The sequence below is a fragment of the Gymnodraco acuticeps genome, unplaced genomic scaffold (genome assembly GCF_902827175.1).
Source record: "Gymnodraco acuticeps unplaced genomic scaffold, fGymAcu1.1, whole genome shotgun sequence".
In the NCBI taxonomy this organism is placed as follows: domain Eukaryota; kingdom Metazoa; phylum Chordata; class Actinopteri; order Perciformes; family Bathydraconidae; genus Gymnodraco; species Gymnodraco acuticeps.
In genome coordinates, this window is record NW_022989985.1 from 4611206 (window position 1) to 4630544 (window position 19339).

General features: G+C 38.9%; 1 protein-coding gene across 1 annotated transcript in view; it reads right to left on the minus strand.

The window, feature by feature from the left end:
• The window catches only part of tmem150aa (transmembrane protein 150Aa), a 31390-nt gene extending 16314 nt beyond the window's left edge, over positions 1-15076 (minus strand). Inside the window, exons 1-3 of the mRNA XM_034212662.1 lie at positions 14975-15076; positions 887-1161; positions 64-111 (exon numbers count right to left, since the gene is read on the minus strand). Coding sequence (XP_034068553.1) covers positions 64-111; positions 887-951 — 113 coding nt within the window. The 5' untranslated portion in view covers positions 952-1161; positions 14975-15076. The remainder of the gene's footprint in view (positions 1-63; positions 112-886; positions 1162-14974) is intronic.
• Between the last annotated feature and the right edge of the window lie 4263 nt (positions 15077-19339).

The following is a 19339-nucleotide window of genomic DNA, read 5'->3' on the forward strand; positions in this document are numbered from 1 at the left end:
ACAATCTGGGATAATAAGGGCCTGGTGCCCCTTTCATCAGATCAAGAGAGGAGAATCACTCACCAGTTCTCCACAGGACAAACATGGTGATTCATCACAGCCATGGCGTAGCTGAGGGGCAAGGACACAGAAGTGGCAAATGTCAAACACGGGGTACTGATCCCTGATGACACAAAGTGTTATCGAGAAACTAGATTACACTGGGCTTCAGGGGAAAAGGTCATCCAGCGTGAAAGGATGTTCACAGGAGCATGTGAAAATACTCAAATAGTGCTCGACAGTGTGAAGATTTCAGTTGAATATCTGAGCATCGACACATTCCCTTATGCATCACTGTCTTGTATTTGTTGATCATGTGAATATCTTGTGATTAGAGCTGCACCCATTGCAGGTTTCTTGGTCCATTCCTGATTTTATAACTCTTACCTGCTGATTATGATATTTTTACTTTCAAATAACTATTCCTGACAGCATTCACAAACATCTTTGTACTTTTTCTTTCATGGAAAGTAGGAGTTCAGATGGTTATTATAAATATCATATCATAATATCATAAAACACTGACTATTAAACAACTTCCTAAATAACCAAATGATTACAAAACTGTCCTATCACTGAAACTAATTTCAAAATAAAAGAGCTTGAGGTTACTGGACAAATAAAATACAAGAAAAAAATAGATTTTCTTTCCGCAGAAGAAAACAGATGCAACTGTTTTTATAGCAACATACTTACTGTCATTTCCTCAACAGCTTATTTTGGACTTACAGGTGTGACAAATGAAAAGCTATCGATTGGTGCATCTCCACGGTGATACCCAGTTACACACCCCAACAAAGAAGGCCCTCACACAGCCCATGTGATGCAGGAAGTGTAGTACACTCACACTATCCATATCCCTGTGATGGAGAAGGCAGACAGGCTGACAGGCAGGACGATCCAGGCAGTCATCGGGCTGGCAGTGAGCGGACTTTGTTCCAAGCATGGGGTGAGAGGGGGGCTTCGGGCTGGAGTGGCGACACGACAGGAGGGATCAGGTGGGGGGCGGGTGGGGTGTGGGGTCACTAACACACAGGGAAACACACAGGGGGGGACATGAGAGGAAAAAAGGGGGAATGGCACAGCTATTCTGCTCCACAGGGCCCTGCAGCCAGCAGCAACCTGCAACGAGAGGGGAGGGTTTCATTAGATATCAGTGTTTCCCACAGATATGAAATATACTTGGGCGGGTGGTGGCAAGGAGAGGGGGGGGGGGGGGGGGGGGGGTGCGCGAAAAAAAAAAAAAGTTTTAACAACATTATTTATTGACTTTTCATTCCGGTATAATCATTTTGCGCAAAGATGGCACTGTTTGTCAGAGCACTTCATCCTTCTGGGATTTCATGAAGAACAGCTCCAACGCCTGTGTGTATGGGAATGCCTCTGGTGCTGGTCCATTAACTGCCAGTGTTTCCCACAGATCTGAAATATACTTTGGGGGGTGGTGGTAGCGGGGGGGGGGGTTGAGGTGACGTGCAACAACATTAACCTTTCTGTTTAGCAGACCCTTCACGCGATGGCAGAGCGAACAGGTACAGGCAGGGCCCATAATGATAGCCCTATAGTTTAAATCTACTACCCACACATGAACATATGGAAATGGGTTACTATTTAAAAAAATAAATGTATTTATTAATGTATTTAGGAACCTATCCATGTGATTTTTAGTGGGGGTCGACCTCAAATCCTCTAGGGGGGTCCAGGGGCATGCCCCCCCGGTAAGATTTTATTTTTTATTTTGGAGTTAAATGCATCAATCCTGCAATCCCTGCATTTTGAGGGGAAAATAAAGAGACTAGATCTATGGAAACACCTATATTAAACAGAACTGTATACATTTCAATAATCATAAAATCAAGGCCATAACCAACAACATACCATTTCCAATATGAAAAAAACACTGAAACTTGTTAATTTATTTTTGGTTCATTTATAGTTGTGAGTGTGTCTGTGCTCCTGAATCAGCCTCTCCTGTCTCCCTCCTCTCCCCCCTCTCCATCCTCTCCCCCTGCTCCTCTTTGAGGCAGCAGCAAAGACTAGTTTTCTCTCAACACGTTTTAAAAGTGTATCTTACCTTTTTTCACCTAGTTAACTTTTTATTTATTTATTCATGCATATTTTACTAATCACATTACATTTCATTTAGCTGACGCTTTTATCCAAAGCGACTTCTAATGACCGATTACAGGGACATTCTCCCTGGAGTAACTAAGGGCTAAGTGCCTTACTCAAGGGCACACTAGTGCTGGTGTTCCTGGCGGGATTTGAACTCACAGCCTTCCGATCTTCAGCCCACCTCACTATCCATTAGACCAATCACTACCCTCTCAAATGGAAATATGTGTTTACATAAATGGTGACCACACCGTTTGAGACCCACTGAGAACTTAGACTAAGTTAACTATCTAAACACTCAGAGAGTCCTTTACCTCACCTGAGCTGAGGTTATCCCGAGCTTGAATGACACACAGAGACCAATCAAGGGCTATGATTTATGATCTGTATGACAGTGGCCATGTCGGCAGGCCACATCATGTGGACAGCCAGTCACCCTGTGTGAGGCAGGCCACTTAACAGGCCAGAAGGAGGCGAGATCAGAGCAAGGGAGCGAGGGATCATTGTCTACAAGTTAATCGATCGCAGATGGCGTCATGGTCACGGACGAATAAAAAAAAAAAAACATTAAAAAAAAATGTTATAAAAAAAAAAATGGGTCGCGAAATATACCTGGGCGGCCGTTAATATACCTGGGCGGCCCGCCCAGGTATAGTCTATGTGTGGGAAACCCTGGATATTATACACACTCAATCCAACTGCACTGATCTGTACACATCAGGAGTTACTGCGTAAGGAAGTAGTGCTGCAAAGATCAGTAAATCAACAGAGAAAGTAACTCTCCAGAACAAATCACCTCTGGCTGGCAGAGACCTCTCTGCTCCATAGCTTCTTGTAATAACTGGACTTAAACTCCCACTGTACATTTTACATTCATATTCTATTTCATTTTTGAATAATCCATTCTTGCACAATAATATCCTGCATTATATTTGTTACTGGACATTTGTATTTCCACATGCATGTATATTTTTTATTTTATATTCTTTAACTTTTTTTAATGCTATTTTATTTCTGAAATATTTTGGACTGTTTATTTCTTGTGTCTTAATTTCTCTTATGTACATTGACTTGTATTTTTTACGCTGCTGCAACGCAAACATTTCCCACATTGGGATCAATAAACTGCCTATCTAAAAAGTATTATTATTATTAGAAAAATGCAGTTATTGTTCAATTAGCTTCATTTTATATATATATGTAAATAGCAAAAATGCTTCTCTTCAGTCCCTGCAATGTGGAGATTTGCCGTGTTCTCTGTTTAATACTATAAGTAAATATCCTTAGGTGTTGTACTGACACAACAGGACATTTAAAGACATCACCTCTGACTCATTGAAGAAATAATTGTAAGTTGTTTTGTTTTTCTAATGTAGCAGAATGGGAATATAACTGGCTGCATTTCATTTCTTGATGTTAAATGAAAATAAATAATCATGTCCTTTCAGCCCAGAAAGGAAGACTTGGATTTCACCTTTTTGTCAGTGTCCGTTTTCCCAGTCCGTTTAATTGTGTTTCTCAGCCCCCACTGCCACTTAAAGCCAGTTACTTGTCGCTCAAAATGCAATATCGCAGCTCTATTGGGTCTATCTTGTCGTGACGTACAAGTTCACTTTAAAGAATGAGAAACAACAAAAAGCTAATTGCGACACAGACAAGTTGACAGCTGACAGGCCGATATGCACGTCGTATGTTGTGTGTCTGCGTGACAGTAAGTTACTAGTAAGACGTCAGGGCATGTTGCAAAAACATTTTCACATCACAACAAATCTTTTCTCATGCTGTAATTGTAATGAGTTGTATTGGTGCATCTCAACTAGAGAGCAGATTATTGGACAATCTGAGCCTCTTGTTGGATACTGCTCACTCTTTCATTGTTAAACTATAACAGTGGAAAACTGTTTTTAGGAAAGAGAAACTCTTGCAACTTGATTCTGAACAGATAAAACATTAACCTGGTGTTGACTGTAACTGGTTTAACAAATGTTTGACATAATAAGGAAGAGCTGAAATGATTAGTCAAGCGATGGGAAAAAGACCAACATTTTTTTCCGACTAGGTTGGTTCGAAACATTTCAAATATGATGATATATGTGGGTTTTGGACTGACAACACAAGACATTGCAAGACAACACCTTGGTCTTTGTTAAACTGGGATGAATAGTTTTCACTGTTCTATGGATTTTACTGACCAAATGATTCATTCAGAAAATGATTCATAAATAATCATGAGTTGTTCTTTTGCAGCCAAATGAGAGTATAACTGCATTGTGTCGCAAAACCATGTGTTGTGCAATGTCAATAAATGATCCTCTTTGTAGTTGCAGACTTTAAAACGACCTTTTTATGTGTGTGAGGTCTAAAATCTAGTGTTTACTGTAAATGGTTAAGAAAGGGGATCCAAAAACAGAACGGACCAGTAATGTGCATTAGACTTGTTTACGCTAGCTTGTTTTATCTTTTAAAGGTGACTTCATCTCTGACACACAAACTGTGAGTCAGAAGGACAAGCACCTCTTGAAGAGAAATAAGCGGCTAAAACTACGCGGGAAAGGGTCCTCGTGAGAATGAGGACTCAGCCAAGGTCAGCTCCGTGGTGGAGGTGGAACAACACGGATCATTTTACACAGGCAAGTGTGTCCTCTGCTCAGTGGGAATATACAGTGCACAGGATGAACTCGTCATGAACTCATCCAGATGAAAAGGAGCCCTTGAATTGGAGAGGGGTCAAACTTACAAAAAACTATCAAATAAAGCAGTGTTAAACAAGATGTTTTAATATATTATAATAGCTGTCTTTTGTGATTGTTGAAAGGTGTAATAAACCTTGACACAACCATTTAGAGCACGCCTCTGGTCTGTGTTGAATCAGTGGTGTTGGGGTGTCTAATTTCAACAGTTTTAGATGCTTTAAAAGCAGTTTGTCAATCAGTAATGCTAATCCTATTTCCTGTTAGTATAGAGACATAGCAAAATTCAGGGTAAGCTAAATGGGAAAAGTCTTACTTCTGCAAAACCAGACCTTTAAAAGTTTTCTGGTCAATTAAAAAAAAATGGTATACATACACAGGTACGCATGCGCGGCACAAATCTGAATTGCGTAACGTCACGACGCGCCTTTGCGTACCTCAAAACAAAAACACATATTTTGTCTAAACGTGTTTCTTGTCAACACTCAATGGAGTAAACTACAAGACATATACAAAAAAAACAAAGACATTAAGCTCCCTGCTAAAATGATTCTGACTTTCTATGACTGATTGTACTGTAACTGGGTGCTGGCCGAGCCGGACATAACCGACGGACCTGTGAAGCTTTACAGGAGGCAGAGGCTTAGATTGCTGGACGACAGACTTGTTCACCGTGTGCACAGACAGAGTTAACGTCGGTATGAACAACAGAGACGGGAGACTCCCCCGTGCACATTCTGTGCCCCGCGCAAACATTGGAGAACTGTGCAAAATCAGCTGATCACAACGCTCACGCTCTGTGGTCAAGCTGCTGCAGTTTCGTTTACAACAAACTTACTTAGGGTGTTAATGGAAGAGTTTGAAATCAGACAGAGGTGGAAGAAATACTCAGATCTTGTGTAGGAATACTCTGTTACAGTCATTGTGCAGATTGGTCCATTTCAGAATAATATGATATGTTTTATAATGATTGATCATGAAAGTGTTCTCAAAGCTGGTGAAGGTGCAGCTAGTTTGAATGACTTTGTATACTGCAGGGTAGCTTGTGGATTTACTCCAGGTGGAACTAAAGTCTGATTTAACACTGGATTATATTTCACATCATTAATTCACATCTGTAAAGTAACTAAAGGTATTACATACATGTAGTGGAGTAAAAGTACACCATCTACCTCTGGACTGTAGTGGAGTAGAAGTACACCATCTACCTCTGGACTGTAGTGGAGTAGAAGAACAAAGTAGCATCAAAGTCAAGTAAAGTACAAATATCTCAAAATTGTACTTAAGTACAGTACTTGAATAAGTGTACTAACTTCCCACATCTGAAATCAGATATGACTTCAAGGCATGTGATCATTTCTTAGTATTTGATCCTTCTACTTGGCCTCAGGAAATGCAAGGACTTCACAGTTTTGGCAACAAGTTTTGGAGAAAGCAAATCAGAGGCTTAAAAAGAGACAGGGGGAGGTGCATCTTCATCATCTAGCATGCAAGACGTGTAAATAGAGGACAGTGGCCGTTTCTCAATCTCGAGGATACTGGCTTCCAAGCCAATATTTCAAGAATGCTACGTCATCGAGTGCCGCCGAAGTACTGTTCCAATCTCCAGCATACTTGGAATTCCACTGAGGCCGCGTCCTTGGTTTGGGGGACATTTCGAGGCTGCACATGGGTAAACTTCACGTCCTTAAAATCCCCACAATGCTTTGCGCACGGACCAATTTCAAAAACCCTTGCGGGGAATGGCTGAACCGACGCAGCATACATTTAAATGTAAGTATTAGGGATCGACCGATATGGCTTTTTCAAGGCCGATACCGATTATTAGTAATCAAGGAGACCAATAACCGATATTTGGAACCGATATACATTTGCAGTAAAATCAGAAAATCTTGGTGTCAAAATGTAGAATAACACAAACTCCAACACAACTTCTTTGAAATGCATTTAAGCATATATTATGTTTAATGAACTTTTAAACATCTTACAACTGGTTTCCTCTCTGTGCCCTTTTCTTTAGTGCAGCCATCTGCAATGAGTTAGAGAGAGACAAGAAGTGGGGCTGCAGGGTGACATGCTTAACTATAGGGGTGTAACGGTACACGTGGTACGGGCCCTTCGGTTCGGTACAGGTGTGTACCGAAGTGTACCGAACGAATATAACGTTAAACGTAAAAAATTGAGAACGTGAACAACTTTTTGGAAGTAATCTCAGGTGCTGCGTCGCAGCATTCAGAGTAATTTGGTCACATTGGGTTCAACGCGTCATAGAGCGAGCAAGTCATTTCATTGGATGAGAGGCATACTATGAGAGCTGGTCAGAGGGATGCGTTCAAATGTAGTCAGTAATTTGAGGAACTATCGAAAATTAATGGCGAACGCAGATAAAGTTGAGCTCGAAAATCCTCCAGCATCATTGAAGTCTCCGGTTTGGGAACATTTTGGTTTCGTAGTTACGTACAAGGATGAAGGACAAAGACAGGTGGACCGAACCAAAGCTGTTTGTCGGCATTGTTCAACTAAAATTAGTTACGCGGCTGGCAATACATCAAACTTGCACACTCTTGAAAAGGCATCACCCGAACGTGAATATCACCGGTACCAAAAGAAAAAAGACTGAAGTGAAAACCCAACTCCCGCTAGCATGTAAGCCTCCACCACTCGCAAAAAGATCAGACCGAGCCAAAGCTATTACAAACGCCAAATATCCTTATGTTGCCATGTTAGCAAAGCGCTACCTGGCTGTATCTGCTACCTCTGTCCCTAGCGAGAGGGTGTTCTCCACAGCAGGAGACATTGTTAGTGCCAGCAGATCTGCCCTTTCAGCAAGCAATGTGGACAAGTTCATTTTTCTTTAAAAAAACATGAAAATACAATGACAAGCAAGTCATAATGTCAAACTGGCTGCTTAGGTGCTAGTACAGTACAGTTCAAATACAGATTATTTCAGTTCATCGAAAAGCTGCACCTTAATGTTTATTTTATTATATTTTGTATTTATTTGAGTGAATATTCACAGTTTAATAATAATTAAAAACCCAAAACTAATAGTTTATGTTTTGTGAGTACTAGTAGCCTACAGTAAAGTTCAAATACAGATTATTTCAGTTCATCGAAATGCTGCACCTTAATGTTTATTTTATTATATTTTGTATTTATTTGAGTGAATACATTATTCACAGTTTAATAATAATTAAAAAAAAAAATATATATATGTTTTGTTCTGTGAAAAAAAATTCTGCTGTACCGAAAACGTACCGAACCGAACCGTGACCAAAAAACCGAGGTACGTACCGAACCGAAATGTTTGTGAACCGTTACACCCCTACTTAACTAACAATAATGCTTAATTTATTATATCAAAACAATGCCTGTCTATCTAGCATAACATCCCAATAAGCTGCTAGCAACTACAAAACACTAGTTCTAGCTAATGTTTTGCAAAATATTAAAAGTGAGGCTATTACAGTAGACCTAACGTTAGTCTAGTAGCCTCACTTCTAATATTTTTGCTAAACATTTGCTTGATACATGTTGGCTAGCTAATGAGCTTCACATATCAACCTGAAAAACTGCAAGGCTCCCTCCACTCGCAGCCCCCCTCCGCACCAGTTACTCCGCTGCGAGACGCTGGACGCACCCCCAACTCTGACTGACTTCCCTCGTCCCTGTGTAACTGGGAAAATGATAGAATTGGATCATAAGATCGTGGTGTTTTTGAGGGGATTGGGATGTTTATTGAACTTCGGTTTAACACATGTATGGCTCTGCCGCTCAGTGCTGCTGCTTGCTTCAGTCTGTGTCTGCGTTCTTTCGCACCTGCCTGTAGTGTAATCTGAGAAGGTCCCGCCTCTCTGGCTGGCTCCCGCCCGGAAAATCTTCAGTGTTGATTGGCACTTCAGTAATAGCCCATCAGATAGCGCTGTGGGCGCGACATTTCTCGTGTACAGAGAGTGGTGACTGCAGCCAGAGAAACGGCCGCATCAGAGCCAAAGTTGTATCGGCAATTTGATATAAAAAAAGGCCGATACCGATAATCAGTCAAATGCGGAATATCGGCCCCGATAATCGGCCAAGCCCCTAGTAAGTATGTAGTAGCGTAGAACATGTGTTGGCAAATATGTTACTTTGTTACATTTGTTATCACCAAAAATGTGTTCCGTGAAAGTAAAGCAAGTTCATAATTAGATTGACATCGTGAGGTATTTATTTTCGGTACAGTTTATGTTGAAACCGTTAGAGAGAGTGGCACACTTGATAGCCTGTTCCATTCTTCTTCGTTTTCCAAAGCCGTGGCTTGGAAGCATACTTGCTTCGTTTCTGAAGGAAGTGACTTGGAAGTACGCGACTACCAAGCCAGCATCCTCGAGATTGGGAAACGGCCACTGAAGGAGATCCTGGGTGTTTCATCAGAAATCACCAGTGGGGTCACTGCTCATGTATTTAATGTCGTATAACAAAACGTGATCCGTCTCTTAAATTTGTGTCAACCACAGACCTTATTTACAGCTATTTTCCAAAATCCTATGGAGAAATCCCATTGACTCAGACGAGGGAACCGGTAGTGGTAAAATGCTAACTCACTTCCGGGTTTTAGGACTCGTCACTGCACCACTCTATTGTTGATACCCTCCATACTCTAGTCTAGGAGACAATGAATGGTGCCGTCCCAAGGCCATCTGCCACACAAGCTCCTCCATCTGCATGGACATCATTAAACAAACCGACCTTGAGTCATAGTGAGTACCCAAATGTTTCCTCTCAACATCACATCTGGCAGCAGTTCAACAGCTTTTGTTAATCAGTTTATTTGGATTGTGCCGCTGGCCACTTTTGTCACAGTTTTGCAAGAGTCTTGTAAACCTTTTTTGGTTTTCTCCATACTCTCATCTAAAACAGGTTAATATATTTGACAGGGTCTTTACAGGTTGCTCTGGTTGTAACCATGGTTTCCCGTCAAATGTAAACCTTCAGCCAACATAGGGTATTTTGACCTTTACTTAAAAAAATTAAATAAATGGACAAGCCGTTAGAAATTTTAAGTTTGCCAAAAAAAAGCTTATCCTATTTATTTAAAAAGAATAAAGGGTTAAAGCTTCCCCATAATCTGCAATTCAAGTCAACAATGTTACATTACAGGTACATGTTATCCCTTGAGTTACATTTCCAGATGAATTCCTTTATTTAAATTGTGTTCTTCTTGTCAGGTAATTTACATAAACAAGCACGGAGACTAGATATGCATGATGATGTGTTCACATGCAGCTTTCCATGTTGCTCTCCCGCACGAAACATTGACGTGTAGCCATTTCCTCTCACGGTTCTTCTTAATAGTAAATGTTCACTCTTCTGAATGTATATAGTAAGTAGCGGAAGAGTGCTTACAAAGGCTTTTAAAGTACTGTCAAATATGGCCCTCTATGCAAAGGCAATAACACTCACTGCAAGAGCAAGGTGGTTTTACAGTGTTCACAACAGATAGTGACGCTTGCCAATCTCAGCGGGTAGAAGACATAAAGAAAATATAAAAACAGGCAGCTTTAGGTCACACAAAACAGCCAATCGCCTGACATTGATGAACCACAACAGGTGAAAAGTGTTTTGCTGGGTTGATACAGCCGTTAGGGGTTGCAGAAGCCAGACACTTTCAACAAATAGTCACTTTAAGATCCTATTACTTGTAAAAATGTGGTGTGAATGCATTCATGAGAGACTATACACATGTTTTTACAAAATGGCCCGGTATTATTCTTTATCTGCTTCAAATAGAATAACTTTGTGCGAAAAATAAAATACCGGATGATAAATAACTTGTAAAGATTAACGATTCAACATTTCTTTTTTGTGTTTTGATGTCAGTCATCAAAAAAGCAGCTCCTCAATTAGTTTTTCAATTTAAAAATACCTTGTCCGTTAACATTGACACAGTCGGTGAGTTGACATGCTACTACACATCTTTTAAATATTATTACTATCAAAATAAATTACAACAACACGGTAACAAATCCTGCAAATACACACAACAGTGTACGGACAGTAGACTGTGGTGGAATGTAACACAAGTACATTTACTCAAGTACTGTACTTTTTTTGTACAAGTACAATTTTCTACTTCAGTTGAGTATTTTCACGTTATGCTACTTTTTAAAGTTCACAAACCAGTTGCACATTTAATAGATTTCAAGAAGGCAAGATATATAGTATAACTAATATTCAGGGTTCTTACACCTTTTCCAAAGTCAAATTCAAGCACTTTTCAAGCATTTTCAAGGTGCATTTTCCAGCTTTTCAAGCATCTTACAGCTGTTGTAAATTACATATTTATATACACATACTCAAATGATTATTTCCCTACCTCACATTAAATCAGATGTTCTTTATGCTATAAACAACCAAATGTGTGTTTCATAATAGCATTCTACACGAGGATGAAAAATTAAAGAAAAGAAAACTAAGTTTAATATTTCAAAATGAGTGACCCATCTGTATGTCCCATATAACCTGTCTGAGCCAATATAAAACAATCAGCCAAATAACTTTTCAATACATTATTGATTACTATTTTTGAGGTACTTTTAGGTTGGCAGTAAACACAAGTCAGAGGTACATGGTGTACTTCTACTCCTCTACAGTTCAGAGGTACATGGTGTACTTCTACTCCACTACAGTTCAGAGGTACATGGTGTACTTCTACTCCACTACAGTTCAGAGGTACATGGTGTACTTCTACTCCACAACAGTTCAGAGGTACATGGTGTACTTCTACTCCACTACAGTTCAGAGGTACATGGTGTACTTCTACTCCACTACAGTTCAGAGGTACATGGTGTACTTCTACTCCACAACAGTTCAGAGGTACATGGTTGTACTTCTACTCCACAACAGTTCAGAGGTACATGGTGTACTTCTACTCCACTACAGTTCAGAGGTACATGGTGTACTTCTACTCCACTACAGTTCAGAGGTACATGGTGTACTTCTATTCCACTACAGTTCAGAGGTACATGGTGTACTTCTATTCCACTACAGTTCAGAGGTACATGGTGTACTTCTACTCCACAACAGTTCAGAGGTACATGGTGTACTTTTACTCCACTACAGTTCAGAGGTACATGGTGTACTTCTACTCCTCTACAGTTCAGAGGTACATGGTGTACTTCTAATCCACTACAGTTCAGAGGTACATGGTGTACTTCTACTCCTCTACAGTTCAGAGGTACATGGTGTACTTCTACTCCTCTACAGTTCAGAGGTACATGGTGTACTTCTACTCCACTACAGTTCAGAGGTACATGGTGTACTTCTACTCCTCTACAGTTCAGAGGTACATGGTGTACTTCTACTCCACTACAGTTCAGAGGTACATGGTGTACTTCTACTCCACTACAGTTCAGAGGTACATGGTGTACTTCTACTCCACTACATGTATTTAATACCTTTAGTTACTTCACAGACCTGGATGAATGATGTGAAATATAATCAAGTGTTAAATCTTTAGTTCCACCTGGAGTAAATCCACCAGCTACCCTGCAGTATACAAAGTCATTCAAACTAGCTGCACCTTTACCAGCTTTGAGAACACTTTCATGATCAATCATTATAAAACATATCATATATATTATTCTGAAATGGACCAATCTGCACAACGACTACTTTTACTGTCTCTACTTTAACTATATTTTAATGAGAATACTTTTCTACTTTCACTTGAGGAATATTTTGAATGCAGGACTTTTACTGTGACAGAGTATTCCTACACTCTGGTACTTCTACTTTTGCTAAGTACAAGATCTGAGTACTTATACTTTTACTCAAGTACAATACCTGAGTACTTATTCCACCTCTGGTAGTGTATTAGTCTGAATTGTAGCCACAAAATCACGCAGAGCTGCATAAAAATAGACTCACAATGGTAACAAGTGGAAAATAATATTTACAAATGTGTACAATGATTTGTAGGTAATGCTGACTACTCAAGACACCTGACTTATACTTCTTCAAAGGAAGACTGTGTTCATTCTACAATTACATGGGATTAAAGCAACATGTAGTTTTACTTGTATAATACTTCAATTTTATATAAAGACAGTTTGTTTTCATCTGTTTTCAAATAAACAATTCTTGGCTTTCAGAATATTAAACTTGTTTCGGCAAATTCAGATGATAAATACAACTTTGAAGCTTCGGCATAATTACAAGCAGAGAACTGAGTAACTTAACGTCACAGCAAGCATAACAACAGCCGGTGTTTCTTGTGAGTGTTTCCCCGGGAAACAAACGCAAAAATACACAAACACACTCGCGAGCTTCCCCCAGACCAGTAATACAAACGAAAATGTGTCTTCGGGTCAATGTGACTGATTTCGAGAGAGCAAGTCACATTTGGTTTAGGCACGAAACAAACTACCAGTAGAAATACATTGCTTTCAAAATCGCTCTGTGTCGAATTAATAGATTATATTTCGTGACTATAACACGAAATGCCGTGAGTGCTTCATCCTCTGAACACCACACGATGGCGACTGTAACGCACATAACATAGGTACGCTCCTCTGAAATGATTGTCCCCTGCAATTAATATTATCTCTCAATCGAGTTTGCTAATCAGCTAGCTAACGTTAGCTTAAACAAACGTAACATGCAACGTTAGCCTAATCTAAAATGCTCTTCTACGGCGTACCTTTCATGTGGCTCGTCAGCGCAGACTCTCGCATCGTTATTTTTGCAAACTTTGCAGGAGGCTACTCGTGGGCTTGACCCTCGTCTTAGCCATGGCTTGTATTTGTCTTCTGCTAGCCAACGCTCGTTGAAACTGCAACCTCCTGGCACACAGTCATCTATCACTCATCAGAATGCTCAGGTCAGAGTAACACAAACACTTGCAGGTCGCGCGCATAGCGCGGGAAGGCCGCAGCGGAGCTGTTTTATGTAGAAGCGAAGCAATTATTTTCTTTTAATCTAAAAAGCGAACTATTCAGTCAGACAGCAATTTATTGTAAAAGTAAAGCATTTACATTTTCAAGCACTTTATCGCAATTTCAAGCACCATTCCCAAAATTCAAGCACTTTCCCAACCTTGAAAACACCATATCAAATTTCAAGCACTCGTACGAACCCTGAATATTGACATTTATTTTTTAATTCACAACTACCCTGAGAGAAAGAGCCATAGCATTCATCCGTTTGCATCTCACACATATATGTATTACTACAAGCTGTATTTATTCCACTGTACAATATGTCTTGACATTCGGTCTTTGTTTACCTTGTTCTATTTGACATGTATATATACACCTCTTTATTGACTTGGTCACTGCCAACATTCTCTGCAACATTTATGATGAATTGGAAATGGGGGACCCTGATGTAAAGACGAAAGTCTTTCTCTGGTCTGCATCCCCTTAACAATTGCATGTTTTGAGCTGTACTGTACCCAATATACAAGCTGTTAATACACTTTTCAATCAATCTTATCACTACTCAGTTTCTTCTTACTCCTTTTTTGTTATTGTTGTGTTATGTCATATATATATATATATATATATATATATATATATATATATATATATATATATATATATATATATGTTTATATTGCATTGTTGGAGGAGCCAGGGACTTAATATATAATTTCCATATCTACACTGTAGCTACTGTGCATATGACAATAAAGCCTTTGAATGCTGTGTTTTGTGTGTGTGTGTGTGTGTGTGTGTGTGTGTGTGTGTGTGTATATATCGTATCTGTACGGGGGGCCATTACACCCCCAACCCCCGCAGCCATTCATCAAAATATTCGCCCCTGTACTTGTAAGATTAGATAACACTGTGACAATGTACTTAAACAAATACAGAATTAAATATATCCATAGTTGGCTACTGCGAAAAACAAGCGGAACAGCATCCCAGCACAGGCTCCCGTTTACCGGCTTAACGGTTACCGGAACCGTTAGCCTTGTTAGCTTCAACCTAGCTAGCCAGTTAGCTTGCACTTTCCCACTTGTCTTGACTTGCCCGCGTCTTGATTTCCGCTAACCTAGGCGACAAGGCGCTAAACTTAAGACAGCTAGTGGAAAGCAACACTCGCGCTAGAAGGAACAGTATGTACACGCAAAGGAGCAGACCACCTACCTTCAACCTGCTTAGCCCACCACAGACCTCAACAACCTTGGTTTCCCTTTAAAAAAACAGCGTTTTCTTAGCAGACGATGCTAGCCGCTAAATGACTTCCGGTTGGGCTTTTCAAAATAAGACTGGAAGAAAAGCTTTATCGAATATTATACAAAGTACATTTCGATTCTTTATCAGAGGTGTACGGAAGAGTACGGAAGAGGATTAGGGCCAAATGAAAAAAATGTTGGGAGGATTTGAAAAAAAAATGTTTTGGTTTTTTTCTGACTTTAATCTCAGAATTCTGACTTTTTCCTCAGAACAATTTTTTTTGGACTTTTTTTCTCAGAATTCTGACTATAATATCAGAATTTGATGATCTGAGAAAAAAGTCAGAATTCTGAGAAAAAAGTCCAAAAAAAGTTGTTCTGAGGAAAAAGTCAGAATTCTGAGATTAAAGTCAGAATTCTGACTTTTTTCTCAAATACCACAGTCTGGGAATACTCAGTTACAAGTAAAAGTCCTGCATTGCAAATGTTACTCAATTAAACGTACAAATGTATTAGCATCAAAATGTACTAATTAAACAGATTGGTCAATTTTCTAATAATATACACTTTTGATTATAATTATTGATGCATTAATGTGTTTACAGCTGGTAAACATAGAGCTTATTTTAATTACTTTGTATGCTGCAGGGTCATTTGTCAGCTCAGCTGTAACTATTATTATTATGTAACTATTTGAGAAACCAGCTCGAGTGCGCTCGAATTTGAAAATACACAACCGGAAAAAATCTGCCACTTCCTTACAGAGCCCCTCCTCCAACACACACGAACGCGCAGAAGACCAATGAGGGCACGAGATAAATTTGTGCACAGATGGAAGGCTGACAGGCAGGTAGGCCATCCAGTTATTTTAGCTGGGCCGGCTAAAATGATTGGTCGTGCTTTTTACAATACTACGGCTTCCACAGATGACATTTTTTTATGGATTTTTTGTCAAAGCACTTAAGATATTCATTGCTATCGGGATGTTAAGAGCATTCCATGGAATAGCCTATAACAAAAAGTGTATCTCGAGCCGGTTTCTCAAATTTACCCACCTTTAAGTGTTGATTATATTTCACATAGGCCTAAATAATCCCAATCTGCAAAGTAGCAAAAGGTGTACAATTAAATGTAGTGGAGTAAAAGTACACACTTTACCTCTGAATTGTAGTTGAGTAGAAGTACAAAGTAGCATACAATTAAAATACTCAAGTTAAGTACTATCTCACATGTGTACCACCAACCCTCTGGTTGTTAGGCATCCATTTACTCCTTCAGCCAAGGACACCAGTACATATTCCAGTCAAATTGTACAAGACTGGCTTCTACGTTTATTAGATTTACAAGGCGACACAAAGATATTGTTAAAAAACATTTGTTTGAACTCATCACCAGTAACAACCATCCATTTTTCACATCTGTTCCAGAAAAACTCAAGGCTAGTGTGGTGCCGGGTTTCCTGAATATGTCATTTAAAAAAAAAAACTGGATTTAAGCCTCTGTTTCTTTCTAACTTTACCAAACTTCAGGTTTAGTTCCTGTTTAAAAAAACAAACTCCATTCTAACAACAAAACGGTTATCTCGATTGGGACATTCTGGCTATGACTTCATCATTTCTGAAATACAGCCCATAAATAGGATATGGCTGAGGGGACTTTGACTTTGAGTCAGTAGGTATAGGTTCAATCCCAGCCAATGGGTTCAATCCCAGCCATGCAGTTATCGTGTTGATTTATATCCTGTGTATTGTGCTGCTTGTTAAATGGGTGTGTGATCTCACTGCTATGGTGGAGAAGTGCTTCAAAATCAAAGATGTCAAACCTGTTAAAAATCCCATCCCTTACACTCCTGTTACTGAGTATTAGGTAGTAGCAAAACCTTTAATAGCAACACCATTTTCAATGCTAATAAACATTTATATCTGGCTCTTGATGGCTCTGTGAAACACACAGCACAAGATGTTTAGTAAAACTACAGATCCCTAGGGGTTTTAAACTACATTGTCAAAAAGACCTCTGGATTTCATCCAAGGCTTTTTTTTTGCCATAGCCGTTATTTGCACAATTAATGACAGTAATTATCTCTGACACAAGATTCCCACCCACACATCGGTGCTGTCCAACCAAAGCCTCAGCTGCTCCTCTGGGGTTAAACTTCATCATAGACATTTAAAATCTGTGACTTCATTCAGTGGAAAACAAATGAATACTGAGATGGAAAATTATAGGTAATTAATCAGAAATGCATGTGCATAGTATAATAATTTGCAGAAAGTGCAGTAAGTAAGTACTACAGAATGAGTGATGCTACAATTGACAAAGTACAGATGTTATACATGTAAATATATTAAAGATGTTTTAGTCAGAGTATAGATAGTCCAAATGTATATAATAGACAAATAGTAACATTTCCGAAAGTAGTAAAAGGTGCACTAGTTTTAGGTAATACCCCAACATATTCTGATTATAATCAGATGTGATAAAGAAAAGCTACAAATCATCATATTTGAGAAGCTTGAATCACCAATTGTTTAGAGTTTTTTTTAAATATGGAAGTAGATGAACTGATTATCAAAATATTTGCAGATTACTTTTTTAAATGCATCTAAATTAACTTGTTGCAGCTTTCTGAGAAGCACACAAAATAAGAATGATACGGATTTCAAGTGTGTGCTTTTTTTCTATGTGCGCAATCACATCAACAAAGGTCAAGGCGGTTACCATTATTGTGACTGAACAATCTCTGTTTGGATCCTCCAGCAGTAAATACCAGAGGATGTACAGTATGTGGCAGGATGCTTTATAAACCTACTTGAAGGATTTAAATTAAAGTTCCTGTTTACTAAGCAGCTTGTGGGCACTGAATTTGATCTGTAAATCAAATTGACCGAAACCTATAGACATTGAGAGCAGATGATGTTAATCCTACAATAAAGATATCTATTGATGCTTTGTTTCACAATCCTGTTTACATGACTATGACTGGGTCCAAAAGGAGAACATGTTGAATAGGAATCTAAATTAATTAATTATTTTGCAAATATTTAGATTGGAGGAGACCACTTGACTGCAGGGGTGGCTGGTTGCGTATTACAGTAAATAAAAAAAAACAAACAGGCAAGACTAATCTTTTTTGTCCACATATGATGTTTGTAAAGTAATTGACTTGCTTAAAGTGAAAATGTTCTAGATGTCTACAGTAGCAAAAGGCATTTCTGGCAATCAGCTAGGCTAAAAATAAGCCTTACCTATTCTGTTGAAGTAATAGTAGTAGTATTTGTTTTTTTGCACCGAGGGGAAAATGGGTTGCAGCACATCACAAAGGCCTTTAAAAAGATAAGACATACGTCACTGACAACAACATAGACACAGATTCAAACGAACAGACGTAAAAAACAACAGATATCGGCAGACATGACAATCTCATTTGCAAAAGGCCAAATGTTTGCTTTTGTTGTGGCTTAAACACAGACTTTGAACATGAGCATATGTAGTATGCAGACGACATACCTGATATGTTATTATTCACTAAAGTTAGGGTTACAAGATCAAAAAGAAAATCCCTGTTTTTGGTATCTTTAAGCCCTAAGTGATGGTGTGGTATGGGAAAGGGAGACAAATCTGCACTCTTGAAGTTAATTCAACTTTTCTTAGAGAAGGGTTTTTTTAATTTATTTTTCAAAAAGTTAAATGGCCTCACTTAAAAGTTCATGAAGCTTTACAAATAATTTCATTCAGTATATGTTATCATATTAACATATATTGTTTTATCTGTGGCCTCTTTTTTGTTGTGTTGTGTGACCCTGTGACTTGAATGACAAATCCAATTCCCCTTATGTTCTCTTGACACCTAACAAGACACTCCCAAATGTTATTAGTCCCTGGTGGTTGGTTCCAGGAATTTAAATAAAGGTGTACATATACTGTATAGTTCATTATGTCATTGACCTGTGGCCGTGCCGCACGCCATCTCTGTTAATCAGCAGGACAATAATCTGATATTCAATAAGAGGATTCAGCTGCAAGCTAAGTTATGTTTCCAATTCCATCTGGTTAAATCTCTATGCCTGTCCGTTGAGTTAATGTGTTAATAATATGTCACAATCATGATGATAACTGTGTAAAATCCTAATGTAAAAACTAAAGATTATTTTCTGAGTCTGTGGTTTTGATTCACTTGAACTCTGAAGATTTCTGCACCTCCTATGAATTAGGAAGTAGGCTAAAGCTTAAACCTTTATCCTCTTTTATTTATCTACCAACCTCCCTTTGTTCCCCTCCAGTATCAGCACCTTAAAGCATTGCATATTAAAAACCAACTCAAACAAAGACACTT